We start from the raw sequence: 17064 nt of genomic DNA on the forward strand, positions 1-17064 counted from the left end.
ATCTGACTGAACTACATTCAAAAGGTACACCATTATATAATTTGTGACGACTGAATGGTAAGTTATTTTTGTCATTTCTTCTAGCTACTTACAAGATGAATTAATGAGCATTCTCTCCAAGCGAAGACACCACAAGCTCATTCCTAACATAGAAAGTTATTTATTTCAAATACAGTTTCAGTGGGTAAATAAGGAGGCTCTTCGTTCCGAGGGGACACTGGAGAATAGGACATGCCCGCGTGAAGCACAGCTGCCCAGCCACGTCCAGGATCAGCCACAGCACATCGGCTCCATCCCACTGACTTAACAGGTACGTACACTTTAAGGCTTTCTGAACCAAGTGTAAAGACAAGGTGTGTTTTCAGATAGCACCTCCCAGCACCAAATGTTAAAGCCTAACAACTTTTAATAGCAGGTGTGAATGAGTTATTTTCAGAAACTGTTCAACTGTAGATTATCTCTGCAATCCTATGTTCACTTTCTGCTTAGCCACATAAAAATATTTTTTGAAGCTTGCTTGTTTTTTGGCACTGACCTAGTTACAAATGAAACTACTTTAATCCATGCTCTAATCTGATTTATTCTGATCTGCACACCTAACAAGGGAAAATGTCATAAAATTTTCTGGAAATTTTATTGTAAAGAAATCAATTATTTGCTCCTTAGAATTATAGTATTTTAAGCAAATAAACAAATGAGATTATTTCCATAGCTAATAATGCCACTTTTTGGCTGGATGAAATGGCCAAAAAATGATTCCTACAAGCCCACACACTGCCCTGGCTCAGATGTAGTGACAAAGACTCTACTTCGAGAATTAAAATGGCATCTGAAAGAGCGTGAAAGATTAATACAAGAGATTGAAAACGAACAAAAAGTGAAAAAAACAGGTGTGGATTATAACTGGCTGAGAAACTACCAGAATTCCCATATGACTATCCCGGCTCCTGAACAAAGACAACTTGAAGTTCTTTGCTCACAAGTTCAACCTTGCCAAACTGGAACTATTCTCAGCAGGTAAAGACCCTCTATTCTTTTGTTGTAAGATCTATACTGTCAGACCTAAGTCCCTTGTAGACACAAGTATTCTGTCCTGTAAACTCTCTGCATCAAATGCTCACCAACCAGAGTTCTCAAGGATAGTTTGGTCAAAAAGATTTGTTGATATTTATTAGCTAAGATTTTTTAAAAAAAAATCTTATTACTAGAAACATAATTTTAAAACAGTGTACCTACAGAGCAAAGGGTGGGTGACTATTCTAAAAGGTTTAAGCTGGACACTGTAAGAAAAGAGAGATGACAAAAGAAGTGTTCTGAACGGAGGACTCATTGCTACCTTCCCTCTAGATTCCGAGAACTCTTGGCAGAAAATGATGTCCTGCCATGGGAAATAGTCTACATCTTCAAGCAAGTTCTGAAAGACTTCCTGAGTGGCAGTGACAAAGATGAGCGAGAAGGCCCAGAGGGGTCGAGGCTGACTGAAGATGCTGTCCATCCTGCCGGCCGAGGGGCAGGGCTCAAGGGCTCAGAAAAAGAAGAGATACCCACCATTTCCAGTTACGTAGACAAAACCACACACAACAGGTTTCCCACGTTTTCACACAGGATATGGAACCTACCCTATTACCACCCATCCAGTTAAGTATTCTAACCAGAGACATTTTCAATGGCAAATTCAGTATCAGAACTTTCAACAGGAGGAATAAAAGGTTCCCTGACTTCATGTTCTCCTTATTGCAAGGCTGATGTTAAAATTCCTGGGGGTGTATCTAGCATATGTTTTAAACAGTCTTCCTTTTTTTAACCACTCTGAACATGTTTTCCTTGAGTAATATGCTTTTAATGAAAATGTTTCTTAAATATTTTGAAAAAAGTGTTTGAAGTATTTTCTTATACCTCAAACACATTAGTTTTACTTAGAATGGAATTTGACAAATTGTGTTAAACTTATATATTAAATCCTGACTTTTATCCAAAAATGAAGTTATGAAATAAAAAAATATAAATTAGTGTGAATCTCATCTTTCCAATGTGACGTCTAAATGAAGAGTCACTCTGCCATTCCTGTCACCCCCAGACCTGTCCCCCTGGACTCGGAGGGCGGAGCAAGAGGGACTCTGATGGAGGGAATGACATGCAGTCTGAAAACAAAGTTCTGGCTGATTGTCAATCACATACTTTTAATCAGTATTTAAATTTCATATAACATTAAATAATCCATAAAAAACAGTTTTCTCTTTCATTTGGGGAAAGAAATGGGCTGCTTTAACCATACGTAGCAGGAGCAACTCTAAGTGACTGCATCCAAAACGGACTTAAAACATGTCCTCTGTAACCTGTAAACACGGGATCTCCAGAGGCCAGGAAGCAAGCAAACCATTCATTTATAAAGTACTAGCATCTTAACTACTTTTACAGATAAGGTCAAAGAATTTAATGTCTGTAACATCACAAAGACTTCCGGTTTTCTTTTTGCTAAAAAGAAAAAATATTCAAAACTGGAACAAAATGAATGCACCAAAAGGTAATGTTTGCCTCCTTATTTCCTGGATCCCAGTTCAAGTCACCTTGTGTTGCTCTGTTTGGTATTAACTCCCAACCACGTACATGAAGGTACAGGGTCCACACGACCAGGACTTCCTAAGACAAGCTAACAACGAAGCAGGCCTACATAAAGACACCTTCAGCTCGTCTTTCCTTTTGGCCAATTTTTATGTTGCAATTATCTAAGTATAGAAACTATTTGTGGAAAAATAAATGTGTCCAATAATAAAAAAAAAACTGTTCCCTGTACAATGAACAAAGAAAGCAACAAATATTTCATTTTAGGAACATTGCCACAGTGTTGATATTATCTGTATCTCAAACTACTTAAAACATTGTTTAAACCTGAAGAGTCTGTATATAATGTCCACAATAGAATGGGTAACTCAGGAGGTAAATGGAAAACTCAGCCCATCAAGAAGCCCCACATCTCATTCTCCCTCCAAGCTCCCTGACACTATACAAAAGAAATGAGTGTACAGCATTCAAGTGAGGGTCAGCTTCCATGTTAAGGCAGGAAAAGTATTTTTATTATTAAAATTCATTTTAAAATCCTTTTAACTATCCCTGCAAGCCCTCAGTTATATCCCTAGTCTAAGAGAAATATGAGGTCCTGACCCTCTTAATGACTTCCAATGATGTTTATTAACCTTAATTCCAAGATGACTTTGGAGAAGATTAGAGAACACACCACGCTCTGCTTTGCTGCTTCTGGAAATAACCCGTATTTTCTGCGAGAGTACTGCTCTACGGAATTTAAAACTATAGCTGAAGAAAATCTACAAATAAAAGAGTAACACAAGAAACTTTCTAAACATTGGTAGATCCATGTTTTTATACACTGGATTGTTGATGTTGTTGTTGTTATGTGCCATTGAATCGTTTGTGACTCACAGCGACCCTATGTACAAAAGCTTTAAACACTGTTCTATCCTGTGCCAACCTAGCCATCTCAAACACACTTACTCCCACCATTCCACTCACAGAATTGATCCATCTCACCGAAGGTCTTCCTCTCCTTCATGGCTCCTCCACTCTGCCAAACATGATGTCCCTCTCCAAGGACCAGTCCCTCCTGGCAACATGCCCAAAGTATGTCAGACGAAGCTTCAGAATGTCTAATGTAAAAGAAGGTGCAGAGGTCTGAGGACGCCTGGGAAACCCTCAGGGCTATGAGAGAAAGCATGTTGGCCAGGTAACTAAGATTTCAGCCACTAGTGAGAAAGCATGAACCAAGCCACGTGAAAGCATTCTGCATAGTACCTGGCACACAGTCACATCATGTACCATGAGTCGGGGCTGACCCTCCAGCTTTTCAGAGGCAGTATGATAGGTATTGCTCATCTTTCTCCTGGAGAATGGCTGGTGGAGCTAAATCACATGTCTTCAGGTTGGCAGAGCACCACCAGAGCTCCCCAGCACATAGTAGGGTCTTAAAAGTTAAGCTTCTGACCAACCAATCCAACCCACTTACTAATACTGAAGTCATTTTGTCATATGCCAAGTCCCATGCAAAGTACTATATGTTTTTTAAAAACACCCAAACCTCCAACATTTAATTCTCACCTTCTAAAGCAGGTGATATTACTTCCATTGTACAAATGAGCAAACATCCTCAGATACACCCAATGGCTTCCTTAAGTCACTGGCAGAGGTGGGGTTCATATTCAGTCTGTCAAACCCTATACCACATCCAATGCAATGTACCCCAGAGCTGAAATGCTTGTTACCTCTCAGATGTCCACAGGCAACTTACAATCAACATGTTCAAAACTAGTGTCATAGAAGCTTATTTGTATTTTGAAAGGATAAGGAACATTTGAGAACAGAGCCAATACATAGTCAAATCAGCATCCACTTATGTACACCTAAAAGTTTAAGTCTTTAACACTCTTTCAATTAGGTTTTCTGTTTGGGTAAATGGCGACACTATCTATTCACCTAGTCCCACAAGCCAGAAGTGTCAGGATCATTTGAGTTCCTTTGGGACTGGGAGAAAGAAGAGGCAGAGAATCACAAGCACTCCTTAGCATGTGATAGGCACAGTGGAAAGAAAAAAAGCTGGAGGCAGACGAGATGCAGAAGGACGAGAGAGAGGACTTCTTCAGTTAAGGCAGTAGCCCAAGCTTTCTCTAAGGAGAAGCCATCTGACCAGGGCTCCAGTCTGAGGAGGGAGCAGAAAATGGGGGTCACAGGGCCGTGAGCTCTCTCTGAAAGGGCAGCAGAGGGAGTGAGCACAGCACAGCCCCTCACCACCCCTGAGAAGAATGCAGAGAAAGCTGCAGCCCAGCCCCATGGCACCTCCAGATCCTCACCAGCAGCAAAAGGTTTGTTCATTTATTCACTGCTGACTCACAGACTTACAGCCATGGGGTTTATTAGGGAAGGAAGCTGGAGAGTGGAGGACGCAAAGACTATCACCCAACCTAAGTCCAGGTTTGAGCCCAAGTTCCAAGGCACGATTCCTCGGTCAGTCCAGGCTCTGGTTCTAGTTCAGCACCAAATCCATATCGCCAGCAAGGTTTGCCTCAGAGCAGTTAGGAGTCAGCTTGTCCTTCAAGCACTGGCAAGGACAGCAGGAACTGTAACCGTGGCCTGCACAGATGCAAAAAGCCTCACGTCACACCTTGCCACCATTTCTAATGGAAAAGACCATTATTGTAAAAATATAAGGATAACTAGTAAAACACGTATGGGGACTGAAAAGGGGAAGGGGTGGGAGCAGAGCGATGAGTATGGGTAGGGGTGAAACCACAGGGTTGCCTAATTTGATGGGTAGAGGGAGACTGTGAAGGAAGTGGGAAGGACCCAGCAGGGACCTGAAAAGACAGGGTAATGATGGGCAAGTTCCAGTGGTGATTAATTTTATAAAACACAATGCATGGGAATGATTGTGTGAGACACAATGTGAATGCAGAATAGAGGGAAGCATAATGTACATGAGCTTTTGTAAGCAAACGAATATAAAATTTTTAAAAAACCCAACAGTCCAGGCAAGAGATGATGGTGGGATGGTCTAGGGTGGTGACACTGTAAACAACATTTTACTCTGGAAATAATTTATGCCACACATTAATTGAAAGAATTTTCAGATCTTTGTTTAAAATTATGAACATAAATTATCTCCAATTTTACGAAATACTCAGCAGTTCAAAATCATGGGGTAGTTATACATCCCAAAGAAGAAACTATTTTCTACATGCTGTTGCTGCTGTTAGGTGTTGTCCAGCCAAGTACAATCCATAACAACCCTACAGACAACAGATCCAAACCCTGTCCTGTCCTGCGCCAACCTCATAATCTGACTTACTATACTCACTGCTGCAGTCATTGTGTCAATCCATCTGGTTGAGACTCTTCCTCTCTTTCACCGTCCCTCCCCCTTTCCAAAATGATATCTGTCTCTAAGGAATAGCCTCTCCTAGCAAAATGCTCCGAGTATGTGAGACAAAGCTTTATCACCCATGCCTCCAAGGAGCACTCTGGATGCACTTTTCCCTAGACATAATAGTTTGCTCTTTTGGCCGTCCATGGGCTTTTCAGTACTCTTCTCCAATTTCAGCTCAAAGGCATTCTTCTTCTGTCATCCTTAATGTCCAGCTCTCAGATGGACAGCAAGTAACTGAAAAGATCATGCTTGAATCAGGAGCACCTTACTCCTCAAACTGGTATCATTGCTCCACAATAATTTGAAGGTCCCTGATTTCAGACTTTCCCAGTATATATCCTCCTGATCACTGGTACCAAGGGTGCTGACTGTGTATCGAAATGTGATGAAAAATGCTGACAGTTTCAATATTTTCTCCATCTATCATGATGCTGTCTATAGGTCAAGTGGTGAGGCTATTTGGCTTCTTGATGTTGAGATGTAATCCATATTGAAAGCTGTATTCTTCTTTTTGCAGCAAATGCTTCAAGTTCTCACTTTCACCAAGCAAGCAAGCAAAGCATAAAGCAGGTTACTGTTGAGTCTTCTCTGATCCCAATGCCATTCTTCTTCAGGTCCAGTTTCTCGACTACTTTGCTCAGCACATAGACTGAACAGGTATGAAGAAATGCTGGATCCTTTCTCCATACCTAATTCAATCTCCCAACATATGCACAGCCATATATATGATGTACGGCTTAACAGTACTGTCATTTGGTATCATCTGGTCGACTCTGTGACCATGGACCTAAGCCTTGCCCGATCCTGTACCATCCTCACAATGTCCTCACGCTCAAGTGCACAGCCATTGTCAGTGTGTTCATTCACCTCCTTGGGAGTCGTCCTCTCCTCCTCAGACCCTCTACTTTTCCAAGCATGATGTCTTTTTTCCAAGGCCTGGAATCTCTTGACAAGTCCAAAGTATGTGAGACAACGTTTCACCATCTTTGCCTCTAAGGAGCAGCCTGCATGCACAACATCCAAGACAAATGTGTTTGTTCTTTTGACACTCCATAGGATATTCAATACCCTTTGCAAACACAATTCAAAGGCATCAACTCTTCTTTGCTACTCCTTGCTTAATGCTTGACTTTCACAGGCATACAAGGCAACTGAAAAGACCTGTGTCCGGCACACCTTGAGCTTTAAACTTAACTCGCTGCTCTTTAGCATATTACTATACGCTCAAGTTACATTACTATAACTTTAGCCATGTTACTAGGAGGTGCTAACCCTTGGAGAAGGACATGCAGCTGGGAAGAGTGGAGGGTCAGGGAAGGAGAGGAGGCCCCTCAACCAGATAGACTGACACTGTGACTGCTGCAATGGACTCTTGTGTCAAGAAATGTGAGGATGGCACAGGACAGAACAGGGTTCAGATCTTTTGTTCAGAAGGTCACTATAAGCCATACTCAACTTGATGGCACCTAACTACAACAACAACAATAGGCATTTCAAAGTTAACAAATACCTGGTATTCCTTCCGCCTTGCACACAGAGCTCTTGAAAGAGTTATCTGTATAGGATCCAAGTGACACAGCAATTCAAAAGGCTAGAGCAGAAGTTTAGCGGCAAGTTTATGTTGTTGGGGGAAGATCAATTCACAAGAGAGGATGGCTGTACAACTTGAAGAATGTCTGCAAGTCCCCGAGGTACACATGAGAAACCGGTTCTGCTGTGTATTTTCAACTGCCACCACAGAAAAGGTATTCCTCTAAAGTAACGGGAGTGTCTGTGACACAGTGGACCAAGACTGGGGCTGTCAACTCAAAGGTTACCAGTACAATTCTGTCATCTGACCCATGGGGAAGCTGTGACAGTCTACTTCCACAATGATTTCTAACCTCAGACATGCTCCAGGACAGCCCTGCTTTGTCCTGAAGGGACGCTCTGAGAATTGACTCCCTGCTTTCTCAGCTGATATCAATACCTGCCCACTACTAAGGCCAGAAACACTGGTGTCATCCTGGATGGCTTCCCCGCTCCCCCACCCCGGGCCCTCTGTCTGGTCTATCAACAAAGCACTTGCCTCTACTTTTAAAACACATCGCAGATCCCACACCGCTGCTCACCTCCACTGCTATCACTCTGGTCTAATCCACCATCATTTCTGGCTTGGATGGTATCAAAACCTGCCCCTCTGTAAGAGTTCACTGAACACAACACTGATCCTATTAAAGGCAGAAGTATCAGAATGTTTCACCTCTGCACAAACTCAAAAGCCTCTTCAAATGACACTCCTCCTCCTTCAAGGAATCAGTGGGGTCCTGTAACCCTCTGACCTCTTCTCTCATATCCCTCTCAATCAGTTTCCTCCAGTAAGGACACTACAAGTTGGGGCAACAGAAGAAAAAGATGAGCTCAACCTTATCAAAAGGAAAAACTTTTGTGCATCAAGAGACATTAACAAGAAAGTAAAGAGATAATGGGAACCATACATATGATAAGAGGTTAATACTCCTAAAACTCTTATGTATTTTATACATACTCATTGCATTCCTACATGCATATGTATGAAGGAATGGCTTGATGGCAGAGTATGCAACATGTCAAGCTGCTAAGCAAAGAGTAAGCAGTTTGAATCTACAGAAAAGATAAACTGTTTCCTCCTATAAAGATTCAAAGGCTCAGAGACCTGATGGAGAGTTCCTGAGCTGGACATGACTGAGATAGATAGATAGATATGCACATGCTGTTGTTGTTATGTGCCGTCGAGTCGCCTGCGACTCATAGCGACCCTATGTACAACAGCCCTAAACTCCGCTCTGTCCTGTGCTAATCGCACTGTCTCTGACACTCCCATCCCGATTATCCCAGTCACTGAATCAATCCACCTCATAGAGGGCCTTCCTCTCCTGTGCTGTCCCTCCACCCTCCCAAGCATGATGTCCCTCTCTAAGGACCGCTTTCTCCTCACAACATGTCCAAAGTATGTTAGACGGAGCCTCAGAATCCTTGCCTCCAAGGAGCCACCCGGTTTAACCCTTTCCAGGACAAATCTGTTTGTTTTCCTAGCAATCCATGGTATTCTCAATACTCTTCTCCAACACCACAGCTCAAAGGCATCAATTCTCCTTCTATCCTCCTTGGTCATTGTCCAACTCTCTGATGCATAACAGGTGATTGCGAAGACCATGGCCTGCATCAGATGCACCTTAGTCTCCAAAGAGATACCATTGCTCTTCAGCACTTTGGAGAGGTCCCTAACAGCAGACTTTCCCATGGCAATGCACCTTTTAATTTCCTGGCTGCTGGTGCCAAGACTGTTGACTATGGAGCCAAGCAAACTAAAGCTGTGTACAATCTCAGTCTCTTCATCATCCATCCTGATGCTGCCAATTGGTCCAGTGGTGAGAATCTTTGTCTTCTTGACATTGAGCCTCAATCCATATTGTAGGCTGCAGTCCTTGACACTCTGCAGCAGGCGCTTCAGGTCCTCCTCAGTTTCAGCAAGCAGGGTTGTGTCATCCACACAACGCAGATTATTGATAAATCGTCCACCAATCTTGACCCCACATTTCTCCTCATAGAGCCCAGCCTCCCGGATAATCTGTTCTGTGTATAGGTTGAAAAGGTATGGAGATAGGATGCATCCCTGGCGTACACCCTTCCCAATTTTGAACCATGCAGTGTTCCCTTGCTCTGTTCTGACAACTGCCTCCTGGTCCAAGTATAAGTTTCGCATTAGAACGATCAAGTGTTCTGGGATTCCCATTCTTCTCAGAGTCAGCCACAGTTTGTTATGATCTACACAGTCAAATGCCTTTGCATAGTCAATGAAACACAGACATTCCTCTGGTATTCCCTGCTTTCAGCCAAGATCCAGGTAACATCAGCTACAATAACAATATGCACATACACGTTGTTATTGTTGTCAGATGTTGTCAAGGTGAGTATGACCCATAGTGATCCTATAAACAGATGTGAACTCTATCCTATCCTGTCCCATCTTCACACCTCCTGACACACACGAGTCCACTGCAGCACTGTGATGATTCACCTGCTTGACGGTCTTTCTCCCCTTCACCAACCCTCTACCTTTCCAAGCATCACGTCCCTCTCTAAGGAATACCCTCTCCTTGCAACATGCCCAAAGTATGGAAGGCGAAGCCTCTTCATCTTTGCCTCTAATGAGCACTCTGGCTGCACCCTCTCCAAGACCTATTTGTTTGTTCTTTTGGCAGTCCAAACATTTTTCTGTAATCCTTATTCACTGTCTAGCTCTCAAATGTACAGCAGGAAAGACCATGGCCTGAATCAGATGCACTTTAGTCCTCAAACTGACATCATTACTCCTCAATGATTTGGAGAGGTCCCTAACCATAGACTGCTAGTGCAATACTCTCCTTGTTTCCTGACCGCTGGTACCAAGGGTATTAATTGTGGATCCAAGAAAGAAGTTGACAGTTTCAATCTTTTCTCCATATCTCATGATGTTATCAGTCCAGCGGTAAGAATCCTTGTTTTCTTTACACTGAGATGCAATCTATATCAAAGGCTGTATTTTTTTATCTTCTGTAGTAAATGCTTAAATCCTTCTCACTTTCAGCAAGGCTGTGTCATCTGCATAATGCAGGTTATTGACGAGTCTCCCTCTGATCGTGATGCCCACAATTCTCATCATACAGTCCAGTAAAGGATTATAATGGAATGTGCAGAGAGCTGGAACTGGGGAATAAAAAGGGAAGAACTCACTCTACATTTCTCAAGCTAAGAGAACTGAAGAGGAAGTTTAAGCCTCGAGTTGAAATACTGAAAGATGCTGTGGGTCATGGTAATACACTGAGTGCCTCAGAAAGTATCAAGAGATGGAGGGAAGGGATTACAAAAACTCTGGGGAGGAGCTGTTAGATAATGGTGGGCAAAGTTCAAAGAGAAGTAACTTTTTTTTTAAAATCCAGCAATTTTATTGGGGTTTTCAGGTTCTTTTTTAAAAAAAAAAATTGGTTTGCATATTTATAATACTTTACGTTGTTTTCCTGAGCTTCCCTTTGAAATCTGTTCAGCTCCTTAATTCCCTGACTTTTCTTCTCTTTGCTTTGGCTTCTTGATGCTCTAGTCCAATATTCAGAGTCTCATCTAACATATATCTTGGTCTTTTCTTCCTCCTCTATCTTTGCAATGACCTTTTTGCACTTTTCCTGAATAATACTGATATCCTCCCACAGCTCATCTGATATTTGCTCATTAGTGTTCAAGGCCTCAAACTTACTCCTGAGATGGTTTTTAAATTCAAGTGGGATAGACTCAAGATCAAATTTTGGTTCCAGTGGATTAAATTTTCTTCACCTTCAGCTTGAACTTGTGTATGCATAGTTGGTGGTCTGTTCAACAGTCAGCACCTGGCCTGGTTTTCACAGCTCATATTGAGTTTTTCCAGCAAATTCTTACCACAGATGTAATTGATCTGATTCCAATGCATACCATCAGGTGAAATCCACCTGTGTAAAGTGCGTTTTTGTGTCTCATAAGAAGTATTTGCAATGAATAAATCACTGAATATACAGATTTCTATCATTCTATTTCCATCTTCATTTCTGTTTCCAACTCCATGCTTTCCAACTACTGATTCTTCTTCTCTGTTCCCAACTTTTCCATTCCAGTCACCCATTATTATTAATGCATCCTGATTGCATGTTCAATCAATTTGACTGCAAAAGTTTGTCTAAATCTTCTATTTCCTCCTCTTTGGGTCTAGTTGTTGGTGCATATATTTGAATTATAGTGATATTCACTGGACTTCCTTGTATATTATGGATATTATGCTGTCACTTGCAACACTATATTTCAAGAAGGAGCTAGAAATTACTTTTTTAACTATTAAAGCAAGCCCATTTTTCCTCACCTTTTCATCTTCAGCATAGATCATAAGATCATTTGATTAAAAATTTCCCATGCCAGTCCATCTCATTTCATCAACATCTAGTATGTCAATATGTATGCATTCCATTTCTTTCATCACAATGTCCAATTTTTGTACATTCATGCTTCTCACATTCCACGTTCCAATCACTAGTGTCTCACAGAATTCTTTGAGTCACAAGTGACTCGAAGGCATATAACATCATCATACTGGTTTGAAGATTTTCTAAAACATAATGAATGGGAATGATTGTATCAAACACAATGTGAATGAAGGATACTATGAATCACAATGTATATGAACTTTGTTGATGATGTTATTATGTGCCTTTGAGTCACCTGCAACTCATAGTTACCCTATGTACAACATCCCTAAACCCTGCTCTATCCTTTAACAACCTTATTGTCGCTGAAACACCTACCATTCATTAACCCCGTCATTGAATCAATTGATCTCATAAAGGGCCTTCCTCTCTTGCTCTGCTCCTCCACCCTCCCAAGCGTGAAGTTTCTCTCCAAGTACCGGCCCCACCTTGCAACATGTCCAAAGTATGAACTTTGTAAGCAAACCAATATAAAACAATTTAAAAAAAACACAAAGATGGAGGGAATATACAGAACCACTCTATCAAAAAGAACTTACTGACACTGAAAATGTTGTATATGGGAAGTCAATGGAAATGAAAGAGTAAAATGAAGCTGCCTTGAAGGCACTGGCAAAAAAAAGGCCCCAGGAATCGATGGGATGCCAACTGACTTGTTTCAATTAACAAATGCAGCCCTGGATGCACTCCTTACTCTATGCCAGGAAATTTGGGAGGCCAGCTTTCCCGGAATTAGATTGGAAGAGATCCACACTTGTTCCCATCCCCAAGAAAGATGATCCAACTGGAATCACCAATACGGAAACTATCGAACATTATCATTAAGATCACATGCAAGGGGGGAAAAACCGATCACCTGTAAGCAAAACACTGAAAATCATTCAAAAACGGCCAGAACTGTACATAGATAAGGAACTGCCAGAAAGTCAAGCAGGATTTAGAAGAGGCCATGGCACCAGGGATATCACTGCTGATGTCAAATGGATCCTGGCTGAAAGTAAAGAATACTAATTATGCTTTGTTGACTATGCAAAGGCAATTTGACTGTATGGGTAATAATACAAGTTATGGCTAATATTGAGAAGATTGGGAATCCTAGAGCACTTAATTGTGCTCATGTAAAACCTACACCTAGACCAGGAAGTTACTGTGCAAACAGAGCAAGGGAACACTGTTGTTATTACTGCTATGTGCCAAGTCGCCTGTGACTCATAGTGACCTTATGTACAACACCTCTGAACCCTGCTCTATCCTGAGCCAACCTCACCATCTCCGACACACTCCCATTTTACTCCAGTCACTGGGTTAATACAAAGGGAACACTAGATGGTTTAAAAGTAAAAAGGGGAAAAGGGAGTAAGTCAAGGTTGTATTATTTCTTCATACCTATTCAATCTGTACAGTGAGCAAATTATTTGAGAAATTCTCTATACATAGATAGGAGAACTTATGCCTTTGAGCTGTGGTGCTGGAGAAGAGTACTGAGTATACCATGGACTGCTAAAAGAACAAACAGGTTCATCCTAGAGAGGAAGAAACCAGGCTGCTCATTCGAGGCAAGGATTCTGAAGCTCTGTCTGACATACTTTGGAGATGCTGCAATGACAACTGCTGAAGGGACACAGCACAGGAGAGGAGGACACTCGATGAGATGGACTGATTTAGTAACTGGGGTAATGGAGGTAGTTATGTCAGAGACAATAAGGTTGCAAGAGGATAGAGCAGGGTTCATAGCTGTTGTACACAGGGTCACTATGATGGTACATAACAACTTTATATTTCCGTGTGTGTATGCGTGCGCGCGCACACACACACACACAGAGTTATTGTTGTAGTCGTTAGGTGTCCTCAAGTCAACTCTGACTTAACAGTGACCCTGTAAACAACGAATCTGAATTCTGCCATATCCCGCACCAGTCTCATAATCTGTCCTCTTCAAGGCCATTGTGGTAGTCATTATAATATCAATCTCACTGAGGGTCTTCCTCTCTTTCGAGGACCCTCAGTATTTCCCAGCATGATGTCTCCCACAAGGACTGATTCTCCTGAAAATATGCCCAAAGTAAGTGAGACCATCCTTCCTCTAAAGAGCACTCTGGGAGCACGTCCTTCAAGACTGCTGTGCTCTTTTAACAGCCCAGAAGATATTCGATACTCTTCACCAACACACAATCCAAAGCACCTACTCTTCTGTCATTCTCAGTTACTGTCCACCTTTCAGATGCACAGGAAGCAGCTCAAAGTACACAGCTTGGATGAAGCACATCTCAGTCATTAAGCTGACATCATGGTCCTTTAAAATCTTGCAACAGATTTTCCCAATGCAAGGCTGTGTTATAGTCATAATGTAGGCTGCTGATGAGTCATCCTCCAACCCTTATGCCACACTGCTCCTTATAAAGCCCAGACTCCTGAATGATCTGTTCTGTATGTAGACTGAAAAGGCAGAAAGCAGAGAGGACCACAGGAATATCTGTTTCACTGACACTGCAAAGACATATGACTGCGTGGATCACAAGAAACTGTGGCTGACCTTGAGAACAGGAATCCCAGAGCATTTGACTGTGTTCATACAAAACCTATACTCAGACCAGGAAGCAGTTATCAGAACAGGAAGAAGAAATAGTGCATGGTTCAAAATCAGGAAAGCAGTGTGACAGGGATATGTCCTGTCTCCATACCTTTTCTATCTAAATGCAGAACAGATCATTCGGGAGGTTGGGCTCTGGGGAATGTGGTATAAGGACTGGAGGAAGACTCATCAAGGACCTATGTTATTAGATATTAGAGAAATGCAAATCAAACAAGGTGTATCCTCTCACCCCAGGAAGAACAACAAATTTAATAAGAGAACAACCAACTAATGCTGTAAATGTTGTGGACTGGTAAACAATACACTGGTGGGAATGTAAAATGGTATATATACACCACAACAAAAGTAAATAACCCAATTGAAAAATGGGCACAGGACATGAACAGACACTTCAACAAAGAAGACATTCAGATAACCAACATGCACATGAAGAAATGTTCAAAATCCCTAGCTCTTAAGAGAGATGCAAATAAAAACAACTACGAGATATCATCTCACCCCAGTAAGAATAGCAAAATTTAACAGGACAGCAAACATCAAATGCTGGCGAGGTTGTGGAGAAACTGGAACCCTTATTCACTGCTGGTGAGAGTGTAAACTGGTGCAACCACTATGGAAGGCTGTATGGCGCTTTCTTAAAAAAGTTGCAAATGGAAATACCATTTGACCCACCAATCCCACTACTGGGAATATACCTTAAAGAAATCATAACCGCAACCCAAGCAGATATATGCACACTCATGTTTATTGTGGCTTTGTTTGCAATAGCAAAGAGCTGGAAACAACCCAAGTTCCCATCAACAAATGAATGGATACAGAAGCTCTGGTATATTCACACAATGGAATACTATGCTGCATTGAAAAACAAGGAACTCATGAAATATTATGCAAAATGGATGACCCTGGAGGACATTATGCTGAGTGAAGTATCTCACATCACAAAAGGACAAATATTGCATAGGGCCACTGTTGTAAAACGGACTGACATCAGGGTTGAGGGAAGACAGAAAAGGAGAGGAGGGAATGATGTATACTGCACTGAAACAGAGGAGGGAGAGAACTGTTTAAAAGGGCTATATGAATGGGTATTCTTGTCATTACAGAAGTCCAGAGTGAAGGCTGCATAGTAGAATGGACTTAGGAGGAAGGGCTGCAGAACAATTAGTTTTTCTTCTTAAGAAGAATGAATTGGGGGGAAGGGGAGTGGGCAGGGAGAAAAGTGCAACAATGAATGACTGGAAACCCTAAGTCTCTATAAATTTTCATTAAAATTAATTTTAAAAATGGTATATACACTGGAAAGCATTTCTGTAATTCCTAAGAAAATTGAAAACAGAAATATTTAGCAATCTCAATACTAGGTATATATCATAAAGAAATAAGAGTTGCAACATGTACTGATATACGCACACCCATGTTAACTCTAGAATTGCTTACAGTAACAAAGAGATGCAAATAATCCAAGCATCCATCAATGAACAAACTATGGTACATTCACATGAGGGGATATTATGCAACACTGTAATATAAAGAATTCCCAAAACACTTCTGTATAACATAGATGAGTCTGGGAGACATGTTGAGGGAAACGTTAGGCACAAAAGACGAAAAAGGCAAATACTACCTAAGACCCCTATTATAAAAGGGAAGGTTTACACACAGATAGAAATCACTCTTGGATGGTTATCCAAGATGAAAAGGGAGAAGGGAATGAAAAATGAATAAATAAATAACAAGATGTGTAAAGGGAAAGGTGATATATAATTAATAAAATACCACTAACGGAGGGGAGCTCTGGTGGCCTAGTGGCAAGAAGCTGCACTGCAATCCCAGAGGTGCATGGTTCGAATCCACCAGATGCTCTGCCGGGAAAGGAGGGACAATCTCCTCCTGTACCAGTCAGATCTGATTTGATGGTACACAGACACACAAAATAATAATAATAAAAAATAAAATAAAAAAAATACCACTAACAGGAGAGAAGACACAGAGACATATAGAATAATTAACAGAAATCAAAATAACAAGGAAGAACCCTTATTCACTGTTGGTGGAAGTGTAAAATGGTGCAACTACTGTGGAAGGTGGTGTGGCGCTTTCTCAAAAAGATGCAAACAGAAATACCATTTGACCCAGCAATTCCACTACTGGGAATATACCCCAAAGAGACCATAACTCACACTCGAGCAGATATATGCACATGCTAGTTTATCACGGCTTTGTTCACAATAGCAAAGAGCTGTAAACAACCCAACTGTCCATCAACAAACAAATGGATAGAGAAGCTGTGTGGTATAGTCACACAATGGAATACTATGCTGCATTGAAAAACAAGGAACTCATGAAATAATTATTCAAAACGGGTGACCCTGAAGAATATTATGCTGAGTAAAATATCTCAATCACCAAAGGACAAATACTGCATAGTGCCACTCATAATGGAATCCCAAAATCTCTGTAGATGTTCATTGAAATGAAAAATAAACAACCTAAACGTAAAAAAATATAAAAATAAATAAATAAAGATTGAAAAT

At 41.3% G+C, this 17064-nt stretch overlaps 2 protein-coding genes across 2 annotated transcripts in view; one reads left to right on the top strand and one right to left on the bottom strand.

Annotated features, from left to right (window-relative positions):
* TDRD9 (tudor domain containing 9) overlaps positions 1–17064 on the bottom strand; it is a 161919-nt gene that overhangs the window by 126232 nt on the left and 18623 nt on the right. The window lies entirely within an intron of this gene.
* Positions 719–1642, top strand: RD3L (retinal degeneration 3-like). The gene is made up of 2 exons (XM_006879045.1): positions 719–1017; positions 1348–1642. The coding sequence occupies exons 1-2, from the start codon at positions 719–721 to the stop codon at positions 1640–1642; spliced, it is 594 nt and encodes a 197-aa protein (XP_006879107.1).

The sequence above is a fragment of the Elephantulus edwardii genome, unplaced genomic scaffold (genome assembly GCF_000299155.1).
Source record: "Elephantulus edwardii isolate Elephantulus edwardi_28Jun2011 unplaced genomic scaffold, EleEdw1.0 scaffold00002, whole genome shotgun sequence".
Taxonomy (NCBI): Eukaryota; Metazoa; Chordata; class Mammalia; order Macroscelidea; family Macroscelididae; genus Elephantulus; species Elephantulus edwardii.